The 18,432-nt window shown below is 37.0% G+C and overlaps 1 protein-coding gene across 1 annotated transcript; it reads left to right on the forward strand.

The window, feature by feature from the left end:
• Nucleotides 1-1,175: 1,175 nt before the first annotated feature.
• Nucleotides 1,176-17,504, forward strand: LOC127439282 (semaphorin-4E-like). Its single transcript, XM_051695513.1, has 15 exons — nucleotides 1,176-1,278; nucleotides 6,472-6,819; nucleotides 8,540-8,685; nucleotides 8,773-8,835; nucleotides 8,988-9,086; nucleotides 9,567-9,666; nucleotides 9,986-10,096; nucleotides 11,784-11,935; nucleotides 12,162-12,334; nucleotides 13,350-13,509; nucleotides 13,745-13,967; nucleotides 15,334-15,449; nucleotides 15,787-15,950; nucleotides 16,528-16,580; nucleotides 16,669-17,504. The coding sequence occupies exons 2-15, from the start codon at nucleotides 6,708-6,710 to the stop codon at nucleotides 17,394-17,396; spliced, it is 2,400 nt and encodes a 799-aa protein (XP_051551473.1). The 5' UTR covers nucleotides 1,176-1,278; nucleotides 6,472-6,707; the 3' UTR covers nucleotides 17,397-17,504.
• The last annotated feature ends 928 nt before the right edge of the window (nucleotides 17,505-18,432 follow it).

The raw sequence follows: 18,432 nt of genomic DNA on the forward strand, positions 1-18,432 counted from the left end.
GGCTGTTGTGCATAAGGTAATGTATTGTGACATAATGTGATGTGAAAAGCAGATGTAAAGGGAACGCTGAATATTAAACTCTGGAATGAAGGGGGTCCAGCTGCTTTGGGTGGAGCTGCTGGCATCAGTAGGAGAGACAGATCGGCGTACTGGCTTCCTGCAGGTAAGAAAAGCAAAGCATTAGTCTCTTATATCTATATAGTACATAGATTATTTTTTATAACAAATCCCTGATGTTGCGTCAAAGTGTTTGCCATTGCATTAGATTAGTTCCTAGCTCCGGTGCAGGGATCTGGGCAGGACGATCAGCTGCAGGAGTGGGTGGGATGCAGGGTGGGCTCTAAGAATTTTTTATGATTTAATGATTTAAAGTTTTATTATTATTATTATTATTATACTTTGCTAAAAACCCAGATAGCACACAGTGGTATAACTTGGATCTTACGGGCCCCAGCATAAAGCACCTGTCGAGCCCCCCTGTTTTCGCCTTCAGGGTGGGGGATCTTTAATCGTTCCCTTTTGGGCGGCCATCGCGGGCCCCCTTTCATCCCAGGCCGCAAGGTGGCTGCCCACCCTGCACTGCCTGTAGTTACGCCCTGCATCTCCGAGATATCTCTTTAAGATCCTTTCATTTGGAAAGCATTGCAATCTAATTAACATCTGCTAAACATCTTAAAAAGATCAGATTTACAAACATTCTAAATCATAAATGTCTCAAAGACATCTGCTGAATGTCTTACTGATATCCGAGAGGAAACGTTTTATAGACGTATTGCATATAAGCAAACAACCTGAAAAAAAAAAAAAAACACATCTTCCAGATGTAAACACACATCAAACAGACGTCTGGATGATGTACGTGTGCTATCAGGGGGATCGTGAACATGAAACTTGGTGGAATGGCCAATGGGGGGCGCTACAGTGAACAAAACCAGAACTTTAGACATTTTAGGTGATAAATCCTGACCACAAAATCATCAATTACATGAATAACAGAGCTATATATGATATCAAGAATTATGGAAGGTTCACTTTTTTAACATTTTAAAAGGTTTATTTGATATCTCTTTTCATTCTTATTCATTCTACAGCCAAGTTTTATAAGCCTCAAGCGCTTCTAGTTAATGATCTGACGTCACGCACGGTGTTGCTCAGGTGTGCATTGACTGAAACACAAGCACGCGCCCAGTCGGATTCAGCGCTCGCGATCATTCCCAGTGCGAGGCTGAAGGCACATTTTTAGGAAGATTGACATTCATTCAACCGTCCAAAACTCTGGTGAGTTAATGTTTTTGGGCGAGTTCAAATAATATTTGTTTAGCCTAGTTTAAGCAATGTATGAAAGAAGCAGCTATTTATTTTACTTAAACTGGAAAATTCTACTGCTGTACATTAGAGGCACTGAGTGCTTCTCAGAAGGTAGATACGACATTTGCTTGTGTTGTGTGTTTAAGGTGTGACCTACATTGGTATTCTTACAGCTATTAATCCATGTGTATCATGCTTTTACTTTTATGTGTGGTGTCAGATGTTTTGGCAAAATGATGACATTTTACATGTAGCTATTGATATAGAAAGAAAGGTAAGATGGAAGAAATGACAAATACACACCAGGGATAGTTCACCCCAAAAATTCTCTCATTATTTACTCATGCCATCCCAGATTTGAATAACTCTTTTTTTCTTTTTCTGCTGAACAATAACAAAGATTTGTAGAAGAATATATCAACTCTATTGGTTCATTCAATGCAAGTGAATGGTGACCAGAAATTTGAAGATCCAAAAAGCACATAAAGGCAGCATAAAAGTAATCCATATGACTCCAGTGGCGATATGTTAGGTGTGGGTGAGAAACAGATCAATATATATGTCCTTGGGACACTTGGGAGAGTAGAGCGCTTAGGAAGGCTGTTTGAAAGTGGAAATGTATAGTAAAAAAAGGACATAAATATTGATCTGTTTCTCTAAGACATGGATTTAACCACTAGAGCCATATGGATTACTTTTATGCTGCCTTTATGTGCTTTTTGGAGCTTTAAAATTTTGGACCCTGTTGACTTGGATTGTAAGGACCTACAGAGCTGAAGTATTCTTCTAAAAATCTTAATTTGTGTTCTGCTGAAGAAAGAAAGTCACACATATCTGGAATGGCATGAGGGTGAGTAAATGATGAGAGCATTTTCATTTTTGGGTGAACTATCCCTTTACTGTATAGATTATGGTTCCCCGTTTACAATGGATCCAAAAGTGTTTGGAAACTTAAGCCAAAGTTGCAAATATAAGAATGTCATCGCATTATTACAAAATATCAAACCAGGTGGTTTATTTAAAGAATATACATCTACTAAAAGGACTTTAGGGACAAAAAGCTAAAAAAAAAAAAAAAAAATTGCAAAAATGGTTCGAAAAGTGAAATTAGTCCTGAGAAAAGGTCTAACATCATTTGTTTGCAGATGCAACCTTGTTTGATATTTTGTCATATAATGCAATGACAATACTTACGTGTCCAAATAAATTTGGGGGCCACTGTATGAGTGACAGATTACAAAAACACAGTTGAGACAAACTCAACTGGTCTGAAGTCTTGCTCCGACTTGCCTGAACGCAAGAAGGGAATGTTGCCTTATTTCACGCCCATGTGTTTCCCTAGGTCTTCATGAGATGCATATGCACACTCCAGCACTTTAGTGAACTACAGGCTAAGGTGTTACAAAGAGCTGTAACCTTTGGCTGATGAACACCTTTAAAACTACCATCTTAAGTGCATTCATAATAATAAAACCTTTTTGTTTTGTTGTATTAATCCAACAAAGGCCTGACCCCATGAACTGGGTGTGTTTTTTAACGTAATAGTGTTTCACAACATTGTGTGTGACACATGAAGTGTCAGAGTCATTTGCTGCTCCCTCTCACAGGCACTTTTCTCCTGACCTTCCATCTCTGCTGGTTAATGAATCACAGACTGTTATTTCAGCCTGAATCATTGTAACACTCCGGATCAAATCACATTGCCTCAATTATGATAAGCTACACTTGTACAGTTCAATTAAATAGGCCTCTATTTATACACTGATGAAAGAATTTGCTAAAATACTATAACCTTTGTAATGTCCTTAAAATGTAGGTGGTGTAATGTACTTTCAAAAGTTCATTGTTTCATCTTTACGCAATAGTATTGATATAGCTTGTTAGTTACTTTTTACCACACTCTTTCAAAGTGCTAATTTCACATAAAAGGAATACCCTGGATTAAAACAAACAACATACGCTGTGTTCACAGCAGTTATGGCATGCTGTGCCATTTGATTACCACAGAAAATTATTTTGACTCAATTTGTACCTCATTTATCTCAATCTGTAAAACAAACAAAAAATGTGTTGATAGTAATGTACTCACAAAAGGAGTCTATGGGGCAAGCACAACAGAAATAATTTTGTCTTAATTCGTACCTCATTTACCTCAATTTGTAAAACAAGCAGAAAATGCATTGACAGCAATGTGCTTGCAGTGGAAGTCTATGGTGCAAGCGCAACAGGAAATACATTTGTCTTAATTTGTGCATCATTTACCTCAATCTGTAAAAACAGAAAAAATTGTTGACAATAACGAGCATACAAAATAAGTCTATGGGGCAAGCGCAACAGAATTTTTTTTTCCCTCAATTTGTACTTAATTTACCTCAATTTGTAAAAACCAAAAAAATGTGTTGACAGCAATACGCTTACAAAAGATGTCAATGCGGCAAGCGCATTTTCAAATAATTTTGCCTCAATTTGTACCTCATTTACCTCAATTTGTAAAAATAAAAATAAAATTGGACAATAATGCACTTACAAAAGAAGTCTATGGGGCAAGTGCAACAAAGTAACTTAGCCTCAATTTGTATCTCATTTGCCTCAGTTTGTAAAAATGCATTGACAGAAATGTGCTTATAAAAGAAGCATATGGGTCAAGCATAACAGAATAAGATTTTGCCTCAATTTGTGCCTCATTTACCTCATTTTGTAAAACAAACAAAAAATGTGTTGATAGTAATGTACTCACAAAAGAAGTCTATGGGGCAAGCACAACAGAAATAATTTTATCTTAATTCGTACCTCATTTACCTCAATTTGTAAAACAAGCAGAACATGCATTGACAGCAATGTGCTTGCAGTGGAAGTCTATGGTGCAAGCGCAACAGGAAATACATTTGTCTTAATTTGTACATCATTTACCTCAATCTGTAAAAACAGAAAAAATTGTTGACAATAACGAGCATACAAAATAAGTCTATGGGGCAAGCGCAACAGAATTTATTTTCCTCAATTTGTACTTCATTTACCTCAATTTGTAAAAACCAAAAAAATGTGTTGACAGCAATACGCTTAAAAAAGATGTCAATGCGGGAAGCACATTTGCAAATAATTTTGCCTCAATTTGTACCTCATTCACCTCAATTTGTAAAAATGCATTGAAAGCAATGTGCTTATAAAAGAAGCATATGGGTCAAGCGCAACAGAAAATAATTTTGCCTCAATTTGTGCCTCATTTACCTCATTTTGTAAAACAAACAAAAAATTTGTTGACAGTGAAGTGCTTACAACGGAAGTCTATGGTGCAAGGGCAACAGAAAATAATTTTGCCTCAATTTGTACCTCATTTACCTCAATTTGTAAAAATGCATTGACAGTAAAGCGCTTACAAAAGAAGCATATGGGTCAAGCGCAACAGAAAATAATTTTGCCTCAATGTTTACCTCAATTTGTATAACAAACAAAAAAAGGTTTGACAGCAATGAGCTTAAAACGGAAGTCTGTGTGGCAAGTGCAACAGAAAATAATACTGCCTCAATTTTATCCTCATTTACCTCAATTTGCGAAAGTAAACCAAAAATGCGTTGACAGTAATGCGCTTACAGAAGAAGTCTATGGGTCAACCGGCAAGCATAGAATGGTTGCCCCATAGACTTTCTTTAACTTTCTACACCTGAGATGTAAGTCAAAACTAGTTTAACTGGTAATCTAGTTTACCACTGATGCTGTCTTAAACGTGAAGTGTGTAAATTCTGCCCTAGCATCACCAAACAAATTGCAAAATTAATGAATGTTTTCGGAATACTCCCCCATTTGCCACTGATAAAAATGACACATTTCACCTTTAGCTTGTATACAACTTAGAATATTCCTTTATATTAGTGCTAAAGACTGGTATATATCAGTTAGATGGCAAGTCTTGGATCACCATACTGTGTTTAGGACTTATTTAGTTCTATCAGCCATGTGAGAACATGAACAGATGGGAGAAGCTAGTCTGATAAGTTATTACTCAGCAATAATTTGCATGATTAACACACTTTTTATGAGGCATGAGTAACAGTAAGTCTGCCTGTCGACAGTGCCTATATAGTGGTGAACTGAATGATTTCCTTTGTTGTTCACAGTTGACCAACCTGTACAAATGTTTGACTGTTTGGGCAAAACAGTCAAATTTGTAACAAGTTGAAAATTCATATTGATTTTTAGAGTTTCTTTCTCTTACTTTTTAAATCTGGTACTGCAACATTTAGCAAGCAATAAAAGCAGATGGAAATATTTGTTCTGCTTGTTCTAAAGAAAACTAGTAGGCTGTTTTAAATAATCATTAGCATATAACATTTTCGCAACTTTTTTCCCTATAACCTTTTTATATGAAACTAGCACTAAAGCATATAAACTATACTTAACATTTTGTTGGTGTGGATAAAAAATTAGGTCCTATCTTTTCCCTATTCTTTTTTTTATTTTGTAACTTCAGTTGTTGTGCAACTCAATTTCAACGTGCGCAGTGTGCATTCAAGAGCACCTCTTTAGAATGCAAACATTTTAGATATGTCAAACACTGTGAATTATTACACAAAGCCTCATACAAACAGGCAGCAGTGTTAAGCCATGAGTTTTCACCTGAAGGCATCAACAATTTGAGGTATCCTCACACGCTGATCCTCTTCATGCCTCAGCCTGTCACTGCACATATCCAGCCCAAACTGGGAGGGAAAAGGGACCATGTTTTTTTTTTTTTTTTTTTTTTTTACCTCCAGAGAGCACGTTATTATTGTGATCTGTCAGCGCACTGACTGTTTTGGTGGAAAAACAATGAGTCACTGTAGAATTGCTAGCTTTAAACACAGCATTGTGAACACTGTTTAGGTAAATGAACTATAAGCAGAGATGTAGGCTACATGTTTACCTTTCATATTGACTGAGGGATAAGGGTAAGTGGGGATATAGTTTTCTAAAGCTGCACTCCTGTCTAAATCCATCGTCCAGCGTGCTTCCTGCAGGAACAGTCCTTCAGGTGAATCTTCATTCCTCGTTTAGGAAAAGATGATATTTCTCTTAGTATCTTTGTTCAGTGGAGAATAGTATCTTTTGAAATTAGAGAGAATGGACAGACCGTAATGCAACCGTTATGCAAAAGATTCATCTGAGTTAAACATTTTTTCTTCACAGATGTTGATGAAACAGTGAAAGAGTTTGATTTCTACCCCTTCAGCATCACAGCGCCATGGATTTCCACCCTTACCTGTGTGAACACATAAACGACAAACGTATATGTTGGAAACTTACACCAACATAACACGATCCACCATGGCAAAACACGACTTAAAAGACTACTATTTTCTTTATTAACAATTAGTTATGGTTAGTTTTTAGTTTTTCTAAGTGATCAAGTGGGGAACAAAGCCATGTATTATCCTCTGTTGTTCCTGACTGTACTCCATGGCATCCTCTTGGTGTGTGCCTACACTTTACGCAGCAACCTGAATTGTATTGCCCGAAAAACCATCACATATGAAGGTAATATTCTCCTTTTTTGAGTTACGTGTACTGCTATGACCTGCAATATAATTACTAGCATTACCCTGTGAGTAATTCCTGAATATTTAAAGGGGTCATATCATACCGTATCATTTTCCACCCTCACTCTTACCCTGATTAAACTGGTCATGTTTTGCTTCTATGTATTTTAAGACTTATGGGTAAAAGCCCTCTTCACACTGACTGTCCACGTTCAGCCCAGTTTTTCTAGACATGCAAACAGTCCTCGTCTGTGCGCATTGCCAGTGCATGTGCCTGGCGTTAATTAATAAGTGTATCACAAAGCAGCCATTTACATTTTATGCATTTGGCAGACACTTTTATCCAAAGCGACTTGCAGTGCAATTATTACAAGGACAATTCCCCCGGAGCAACCTGGAGTTAAGTGCCTTGCTCAAGGACACAATGGTGGTGGCTGTTGGGATCGACAGTTATGTGCTTTAGCCCACTACACCATCACCACTCACAGTCATAGTGCGCATGCGTCAAATGCGTCCATATGGACCATGCATGAGATGGAACGGAACGTGGAAAAACTAAAGTGTAGCCTAGCCTAAAGTTGCAGGTTGTTTTTGCGGCATAATTCAGAAAAATGCTGTTTTTATACTGGGGCGGATGTTTTGAGTTCTGAAAGTAATATGCAACAGGATCACACAGAAAATCTCTGCGTTAGTTCCAAATGTTTTTCCACCTAAATTGTGACCCAATGTGTCGAAATCCAGACAAGCAGCGCCATGTGATGAATGTTCAATACCTGAAAGTTGCCCGCGCTGTTTGCTGTGACATCACATCTCTTTTTATCTCCAACTAGCGAGATACTACATTTGCAAAGAAGTGTGTTAAAGAATGCTGTTTTGGTCTCAGTACTGTTAGGGTTGAGGTTAGGTTTAGGGTTAGAGTAAGGAGTATATTAATGTATGTATGTACAACTCAAATGTTTCCAAATATGTGCCTTTCCTGTCACACCATTCAAAGAAGAATGTCTCAGTACTGTTTAGGGTTACCAACTGCCCCGTATTAACCAGGAAGTCCGGTATTTTGGGCAAAAATAAGGGCATATTTAAGCGGTGAAACGCTCGAGGGAGAACAGAGGTCTCAGTACTGTTTAGGGTTGTCAACTGCCCCATTTTAGCTGGAAAGCCCCTTATTTTGGACAAAATTAAAACTGTATTTAAACTCTCGAAAGGAGAACGGCGGATGGTGAAACATGACAAAACGTTGCATATTGAAGGCATCGTGTCCTACATTCAAGCCGCAAACTGCTGTACGTTGAAAGGCTAAATGTTCCCTATTAAATCACTTAAAATGCTCAAGTAACCCATATTCGTGTGGCGAAAAGTTCGAAATCCCTGCACTATTGCGCACATGCATGACTGTAGTTCCAACTTCCGCCACTGAGGGCAGTTCTTGCATTCGGATGGCAAAATCAGATTTAAGCAGACAAAAACATTCAGCCTCTTGTCGCCGATTTTTCCTTGATTTTTCCATCAGTCTATGATATGACCCCTTTAAATTGTGACATTTAAATTGTTGGTAAACAGACATATTGTTAAATGTTAGGTGAATGCATTTTTGGTTGACGCAATGCTATATGTAATTTAGTTTTTCTCTTTTTTATATAATGATTGTGTTAGTTCTTAAATTATAAATGGAAATTTCACTTGTATTCTACATGCATTTATGTTTACTTTCCTCTTAGATAACCATGTGATCATGTTTAAAGAGGAAGGTATTTGGAATTACTCCACAATGCTGATTAGGGAGGATTTGGGGTTGCTGATGTTGGGTGCAAGAGAGGCCATCTATGCCCTTGACATAAATGATATCTCGGTTGCCAAGTCTAAGGTAGGGTTTTAATTTCTTCCCTGTTATTTCTTTTTCAAAACAGCATGTCTGTATAGTTTGTATTAATTATTTTACTCCACCCATCAGGTTCTTTGGAAAGTCACAGAGGAGAAACAAAATGAGTGTTCCTCCAAAGGAAAACATCCTGACGTGAGTATGGACGTTCTGCTATAACTTCCTCACGTGCATGCAGTCAATGTAAATACTCTTTAGAAGGGAAGTTGGTCTATTGATACTGTGTTTTGCTGTGTTTTATCATAATTTGATTGTATTGACGCCTGTATGAACGATTAACCTTTCAGATTGACTGTCATAACTACGTGCGGATGCTGCATCAAATGAACGACAGTGTGATGTATGTGTGCGGAACAAACGCATTTAGCCCAACCTGCGATTACATAGTAAGTGACATACAACCGGAAGAACAATAATGACAATACTAGTCTGAATAAATAAACAAAGACAGTGGGGAAAAATGCAGAAAAAAACAAAGAAAATCTTTTTGCTCTACAATTACTCACTCTTACTTAAAAGTACCATGGTAAAACCATAGTTGTTTGGACAGTACCATGATGGTAGTATAACGGTATTGTTTGAAGAACTTGGTAAATACCATTGTATAAATACTGTATACCGTATGGTACATACAGTATACTGTACCATGGTATATATCAAAGTACCATCTAGAACCATGGTATCGGCTATTTCCTTTCTGTTGTCCATACTTCTCTTAATGTGTTTTGGTCTTGTTTGTATTATATAATACTTTACTTACATCCTGGAATGGGATTAAGAACATCAGGTTTCATGTGTTCCAACAAGTCGCTCTGTTAAAAACAAGATAAGAGACACTAGTGTGCTCAATGTGTTTGTTTGAACAGACGTACAGTGATGGACAGCTGAAACTGGAAGGAAAGCAGGAGGAGGGGAGGGGGAAATGTCCTTTCGATCCCTTCCAAAGATACTGCTCCTTCATGGCTGGTATGTATCACTTCATGAACTTTCACACTCAATGTGTGTAATACGTTTTTTTGGGGTGAGTAGAAATAACCTGGCTTTATTAAAGCCATAGCTTAGCGCTTAGCATACATTTGAGTTGCGATGCTAATGTGGGAAATGGATATTAGAATCCAGACTGATATGTACCTATCCCTTTTCCCATCGTTTACTGTGTCTTAACTTACACACAAAATGCTTTAAATCTAAAAAAAAAAATTTGGCTTTATCAAATGTTGTTTTTGTGCTTCCAATATGTCTCTTAACACCTGAAATCGTGAATTTCTTGTGTATTTTGCCACAGATCAAGACCTGTATTCGGCCACGTCCTTTAACTTCCTGGGTTCTGAGCCGGTTATACTACGCACCTCTCCCATTACACTGCGCACAGTGTTTAAGAGCTCTTGGCTTAATGGTATGTATGTCTTTTGAAAGAAAGGGTCAGATGTTATGACAAAGGAATTGGCTTCATCTAGGAAACAAAGACTAATTGCAGGCTGTTGTGTGTACTAAGTAGACTTATTAAAGGTTTTGTTTAAATGTCCTGTATTTTATAGGTAAAATATAGTCGTACAATAGTTTTATTTCTATTTAATAATTGTTTTTAACTCTAATCTTAGTAATGGACATGGTCAGATTTGAACAGTTAAGAAAAAAGAGGAACTATTATAGGAATGGTTCACCCAAAGATGAAAATTCTGTCATTATTTATTCACCCTCACCCTTTGTTTAAAACCCAGGGCTATACGAGTAGGTGTTAGCACTGGTGCTAGTGAACTAAAAAAATGAATTAGCAAAAAAAAAAAAAAAAAAAGAGTATGGTGGAAATTGTTTTACTGAATTGTTATTTTTGATTTATTACTATTTTTATTGTTTACTAGTACTACAATTGTTATACAATTTTAAATATATTTTGAATTTTATGTTTTATGTTTTTATTACTATAAATATTCATCACAAGATAAATCATGATGCTGCCTGCAACACGCTCGTAATTTCCAATAATATCTTGCGTTTTCATTGATTGCATCAGGGTCTTTTTGTGCCCATTATTTCCGTGACCCTGACTTTGGATTTGATAATGGCAAAGCAGATATCAGAGCCACTGTAGCCCATATGTTCTTTGTTGCAATGCTGATCTTAGCAGAAATTACACTTATTGCACACGTGTGAATGGGTAAAATTGTTTTGTTGCATACAATTTTTTTATCGCAAATGCGAGCAAAACTGTCGCACTGTACAGCCCTGTGTAAAGGAGATTTTTTTTTAAGAATCTTCACCCAGCCAGTTTTCCATACAATGACAGTTTACAGTGACCATGTCTGTCAAGCTCCTAAAAAGGACACTGTACCTTTAAAATCTTTAAAAAAGATGACAGCGTTAGATGTGTTGAGTCAGGTTTCGAAATGCATCTATTCTCCGACTACAAACTGATCTCATCAGACATATTTAGTAAGTTCTGTTCTATGGTTTGGGTGCAGCTGTGTTGTGTTCTGTTGTTAAAATCTCTGTGGGGGACCTGTTTTTAGATAAAATGAGTTTTTGTTTGAAAGCCGCATCTCGTGACAGAAACTACTCTCGTGCAGTCTCAAGAACACGCAGAGGAGCGCAACTGTCGTTCAACAGTTTCACTAAATAATACATTAGATTTCGGTTTGTTTCTCACCAAACCTCATGGTATGCTTTCAGAACAATCATGAGTCTCATAAAATAATTTAGTAGACTTCTGAATTATACTTTTGCTTGCTTTTGAAACTTGAATTCACCATAAACTGCCATTGGATCACAATATTTTTTTCACAATTTCTCCCTCTGTGTTCAGAAAAAGAAAGAAAGTCAAATGGGGCAATAACAACACAGGGGTGAGTGAACAATGACTGAATTTTCATTTTGGGGTGAATTATCCCTTTAAGAGCTACGGTGAATTTACAGTGAATAAAGTCTTATCACACAAAGCTATTGTATGGCTTCAAATAACTTAAAATATAGCACACGAGTCCTATGGACTACATCTATGGTGCTTTTTTGGTGTCTTAAAAGAGTCCTTTCTGGAGCTTGACTGCCAAATTTGAGACAAAATCTCCTTTCTTTGTTCACTCAAGAGCCAAACTTCATCTACATGGACATGGTCCCAGAAAGTGAGGACAGCCCCGAAGGTGACGATGACAAGATCTACATGTTCTTTAGTGAGAACGCGGTAGAGTACGACTTCTACAACAAGCTTGTGGTGTCACGTGTTGCCAGAGTTTGCAAGGTTACTCTTTATTTCTTCCTTTACCATTGACGTAAGGACTAAGGCTTAGTGTTTTTGGCCACAGCTTAGCTCAGCAGTGTGTGGTCTTTTTGCTTGTTTTTAGCTTGACTCTGTGGTTTTACAGCATTAACTATCAGGGCATTGATACTATAGGATGTGTTGAAAGATTTTGCATGTTTAGCCCTGTATTTGCTGAGCTTATACTGACTTAGTCTCTATTGTGCAGGGTGACATGGGTGGACAAAGGACTCTTCAGAGGAAATGGACTTCTTTCTTGAAGGCGCGTCTGGACTGCTCTGTCCCTGAGCCCAGCCTGCCATACATCATTCAGGATGTCTTCTATATCCACCACAAAAAATGGAGGAAAAGTGTCTTTTACGCTGTCTTTACCTCTCAGTCGTAAGTTTTGTCCTCCTGAGTCTTTTGGAGTTACAAATCTCCACTCTGATACTTCCATCGTCTATTCTCGACTGCTAAGAGGAAATAAGACTATACAGTGAATGCCACATATGGGGATTTACAATGTGATCAAAAATGAATTCCGATCTGATCATTCATACTAAAACTTACTGGGAATTGGGTTTTAAGCAGATTTTAAACCACATATGAACACTGTTGGATGTAATCCGATTACAAAATAATTAGTTACTGCACTCTAATTACTTTTAAAGTAAAAAAAAAAAAGTAGTGTAACATTACATTTAAATTTTTTATTAAATCCAGATTAAATGTAATCTTATTACAGTTACTGACCCTTAACCCTAACCTAACTCAACCCTTACCCTAAAACCCTCAACCCCTAAAACCCTACCCCTACAAAGCAACTTAATAGTGAAGTAATAAGTAATGTGATTACTTTTCATCAATGTAATCATTAAAGTTATCTGATAACAATTTAAATAGTTGGTTACTTTTAATTTGTAGTTGCTTACTTTTTTGGGTAATTTACCCAACACGGCATACAAATGTGGTTTGGTTTGGGTTTGTAAAAATCGAATTTCATGCATTTTACTATTCAGACAACAAAAATGAACTGATTTAAGTCAGATCTGCCATGAAAATCTGACTTTTGCTGCCTTTATGAATGAATCCTCAGAGTAGAAGAGTTTACCCCCTATTTATCTATATAATTATCATTGATTTGTTTTATTTTCTGTGAGTGAAACTGATTCATACATCAATGTAACTTGCGAAAGCACTTTAGTACACATCAGTATAATCCACGCTGAGTTTATGAAGCACTGCAGGTCTGACTAAGTAAAAGAGTCGTGTGAGACAGTTTACAGACTTTAAGTGTTGGATTGATAATTAAATCGGGATAGACTGGCTTTTTTGACCCATTTTTTTCTCACTTTTGCCATGCAGCATTGATTAAATATGAAGGATGTGTTTGTGCATGTGTTTGTGTTTGTAGAAGCTCAACGGATCAGTCATCAACGGTATGTGCATACAATGTGACCGACATTAGTGAGGTGTTCTCTCGTGGCAAATTTAAGACAGCAGCAACCGTAGAGACATCTGATGTGAAGTGGGTCATGTACAACGGAGAACTTCCTGTCCCTCGACCAGGAGCTGTGAGTTGTTAATTATGGTCTTACTTACATACTTGGCATATTCATAAACCATGTTATTTAAATGGTATTGTATGGTACTTCAAAGAATACCATGGTATTACCATTACAATAGTGTATAAAAGAACATGCTATTTAGTATGTTTACCCATGGTGTATATTAATGGTAATAATACCATGACACTGTAAATCATGTAAACCTTGTTTTGCTCTTCCAATGCTCATCTTGATTGCACAGTGCATCAATAACGCAGCGAGGAGTTTGGGAATAGAGCGGTCACTGGACCTTCCTGATAAAACTCTACAGTTCATCCGAGACCGGCCCCTTATGGACGACGCTGTCCGTCCAATCATGGGCAAGCCTCTGCTGGTCAAGAGAGGACCGCTGTTGACCCGTCTTGTCGTCGACCATGTAACTGCTCTGGATGGACAGCTCTATCCTGTGATGTTTGTCGGCACAGGTGAGATCTTCCAATTAGCCTGTAGGGCAAATCAGTCGTTAACAGTCAGTTAGAGGGTGTGCGTGTAAACAGTCATTTACTGGAATGTTAATTGTACCTTGTACTGAGCTCTCTGCAAAGAGACTAGAATTTGTTTGTTTCTAAAGGGAAAGCTCACCCATTTGGTCATCATTTACTCTCCTCTTGTCATGATATAACTTCCATAAGAAACGCGCTACACGCAATGTAATATACTTTCACGGAAGATAATAAGTCTCTAAAGCATGAAGAATTCAGAATACAAGCTAACTTCAGTCTATACATTATTATTTCAGGAGCTCAGGTTTTTCACAACAAGGACAGGATGTACATTTATATGTTTGATACATGTTTACATTAGATAATGTTTATTTCTTTTCTAAATGTTTGAATATTTGATTAAAGTTTGGTCTGTTACAGTTTTACACTTTTTTGTCCATTTTGCACGTTTTCATCAAGTAAATGTTATTATATTTTCGTTGACTAAAATTGTCATTTTCGTCAGAGTAAAACTGACCCAAATTAATAAATATGACAAAATATTGACTATTTTTAAAAGACATTTTCATCAAAAGACAAACTATGACTAAAACACATTTTTTTGAAAAAATGTAACTGATTTCTTTAGAATATACTGTAGTAAAAAAACATTTTAGAATCATTACGCAGCTCTTGCCATACAATAACAGCTCATAGTGACCAGGGGCTGTAAAGCTACAAAAAAGACAACCTTTAAGGGCAGGCAAGATTATCAGTGAACAATGACTTAAATTTTGGTCTGTTACTCACACAAAGCTATCGTATGGGTTCAGAAGACTTGGAATATGGTACACGAATCATATGGACTATTTTTGTGATACTGTTATGGTGATTTTGGGGTGTTTTTCATCCTTTTTGGAGCTTGACAGATGTTGTCATTATGAACTACCATTGACCAGGTCTACATGCACTTAAGAAATCGGTTTATTCCAGGGTTTTTGCAAAAAGCATCATTCTGAGACGTCATGAAAACAAGAACGCCTTTTTCCTTACGCCGTTTAAGGGATTAAGAGAAATCAGTTTAACACACCCAGGTTTCTCCCGGAGAACGCAGTTTATGTGGTCATGTAAATGCATAAGAACACTACTTCTTGAATTAAAAAGTGATCGGATTACTGTAACTTAATTACTTTGTAATCAGATTACACCCAAAACTGGGCAAGCGCAGTGAAATTCTGTAAAAAAAAATATTCTCAATTTGTGTTCCACTGAAAAAATTACAGACATAAGGGTTGAGTAAAATAATGACAGAATTTTCCTTTTTGGGGAAACTTTTTATTGTTCAGTTTTTTTTTCTGTCTTCCATCAGAAAATGGTTATGTGCAGAAAGGGGTGAACTATGATGGAGAAATGCATATAATTGAGGAAGTAAAACTGTTTGAGAACGCTGAGGCAATTGATGTTCTACGTCTCTACCAGAGCCAGGTACTGAAAACCATCCATTTCATCCATACAGGGTGGTGTAGTGAAATGTATAATGAAAATGTGGTATTTTTGTTTTTACATGTCATACTATAGATGTTGTCGATACAGCTTAACTTGTGTTGAATCAGCGCATCCCTTTAAATACTTAAACATGCTTGAACACTTTGTTTTTATAGGGATTCTGCTCCTGTAAGTAAATGTACCTTAAGCTGCTTCAGCATTAGTGAAATTAGAATATGAGTAACAAGTAATTTAATTCACTAATTAAATGATTAGAAAGCTGAAGTGGAGGATTATTCGGTTTCAACGTTCATCATGAAAAATGTATTTGTCTCAGTTGTATGCAGGCTCTGCATCTGGGGTAATTCAGATGTACGTTAGCAACTGCAGTCGCTATTTTTCCTGTCTGGACTGTGTGCTGGCCAGAGACCCTTACTGCGCCTGGGACCTAACGGCTCAACAGTGCTCTAGATTACCTAGAGAATCTAAGGATGCTAAAGTGTAAGATATACACTCACATGCAAACATTTACTCACCCTTATGTTGTTTTAAACCTGTATGACTGTCTTTCTTCTGTGGAACACAAAAGGAGATATCAGGCAGAATGTTTATGCTGCTCTTTTCCATACAATGAAGTTGCATAGTGACCAGTGGCTGTCAAGCTCTAAAAAGGACTAAAAAGCACCATAAAAATATCATGAAAGTAGTTTGTACGACTTGTGCACTTTCTTCCCACTGTTCCGAAGACTGGGCAGGGAGGAGAATTTATGGTAAAAAAATTAATTAAATATTGATCTGTTTCTCACCCACACTTATCATATCGCTTCAGAAGACATGGATTTAACCACTAGAGTCTTATGGATAATTTTTATGCTGCCTTTATGTGCTTTTTGGATTTTCAAAGTTCTGGCCACCATTCACTTGCATTGTATGGACCTACAGAGCTGAAATATTCTTCTAAAAGGATGACATGAGGGTGAGTAAGTGATGAGAGAATTTTCATTTTTGGGTGAACCTTTCCATGTCTGTGTATAAACCATTTCTGTCAACAGCTAACATCAAATGTTTCACATTTTAGTCATTTTATACAAAGTCTGAAAGATGGGGATGCCACTTGGTGCCCAATAACAGGTACATATCGACACATTTATTGTCTAATCAAATAGTAACTATAGTTTGTGCTGCATGTAATACATTTTTCTGTGTCCCACAACTTCAGCTACTGTGGAACCAAAGATCCGCACTCTGGTTTTGGGAAACAACATCAGGTTGCTGTGCCAACCAGATTCTAATCTGGCCCAGGTGAGTTGGAACTTTGCTGGGCAGCCGCTCCCCTCCTCCAACAAGAAGTACACCATCTATAGTGATGGTATCCTTATCTACAACGCCTCAGTAGCTGATACTGGACACTACACCTGCATGTCAGTCGAATGGGTCAAAGGAAGACAATACACCCAAACACTGGCCATTTATGACCTGCAACAACAACTAATAGTAGATGTAACTGATAAAATAAAGACTACAGTGGGAATCAATCCTACATCATCAGTTTGCACAACATCATCAGGTTTCCGTAAGTTAGGAGAGCCTCCGTCATTTTCTCAAAGTCAGACAATTGAGAGTAAGTGGATAGTAATGCAAGTGGCCCTGGCTGTGCTGTCAGTTATGATGGGATGTCTGCTGATATGGAATCTGTACATGGGCCACATATCTCCATTCATGTGCTGTGGAAGGCAAGCGATCAAAAGCCCCAGGAATCTTCGTGAGAGGGAATACCGGCAGACACCTGGCACAGATACTTTGGACAGTAAACAACAAATGGTCAGGTTGTGTCCCACATCGAACAGTGATCTAGAAGCAGCCGGCTTTCACAGGAATACTGCCAATGGGGTTACGCAAAATGATGTGCATATTTTTAAGTACATTACAGATGAGTCAGAGATTTAAGCTCTGTGGTTTACAAATGTCCTGATTTGTTTTATCAATAATTTTGCATAATTTTTATACATATTTATTTTTTGTTAATAATAAAAAACTTTATTTCATAACACCAAACGTGCCTTCAGCAGAAATGTGAAGTTTATCATTTTAGAAAAGGACTTAAATTAATTCTTCTGTTAAAACTTGTGTATTATTTGAGCTGTAAAGTTGTTTAAATTGGCCATTTTTATGGATGTTTTCAGGTTTACACTGTTACGTCGTTGTAGAATTGGATATAACTTTATACATAAAAGGTTAGTGAGAGATTTTATCACACTAAAATCATAACACACATATTGTTTGCGTCTTGTGGCTATACTGATGAAACAGTGAGTACTTTAATGTTTACGCATTGTCCCCATTCACCTCCATTGTAAGTGCCTCATTGTAAACCAGATTTTTGCTTTTTTTTTTTTTTTTTTTAAGAAACGGAGGGACGAGTCTAAATACATTTTTGTGGTAATCAATATTATGCCACAAATGCTGTCGACTTAGCTTAACTTTTATTGAACCCAGAACATTCCTTTAAGAATGTATTTTGTTAATAGATCAAAATCACAGAATTTGTTTAGTTCCCTGCTACAACATTATAGTAATAATAACTAGATTTTTACATTTTCTGAAGAAATGTGAGTGAAGTTTACCTGTTTAGAACTCACCACCATAATGCCAGGGAGTTACTATGCAGTTGCTAGGGTGTTCTGGGAGGTTGCTTACTGTCCCAACACAAAAGAGCTGGTTTTATTGTATAGAAAAGTCATAGCATGCCTCTCCTAAAAGCCGCACATGAGATATACTAACATTCATATCCATAGCACAAATGGTGCATTATACTTAAATATATCACACACTTTGGCAAGCTCTTTTAACATTTATTCCTTAAAACTTACTAGTATCTATTTTTGTACTTTTGTTGCTATTAAGTATTCCAATAGTGACTAGTATATTTTGTAATTTTACTGAATTTTTATAGATTAGATAGTAGTACTTAATCACTAGTTGC

This window comes from Myxocyprinus asiaticus, chromosome 50 (assembly GCF_019703515.2).
Source record: "Myxocyprinus asiaticus isolate MX2 ecotype Aquarium Trade chromosome 50, UBuf_Myxa_2, whole genome shotgun sequence".
In the NCBI taxonomy this organism is placed as follows: Eukaryota; Metazoa; Chordata; class Actinopteri; order Cypriniformes; family Catostomidae; genus Myxocyprinus; species Myxocyprinus asiaticus.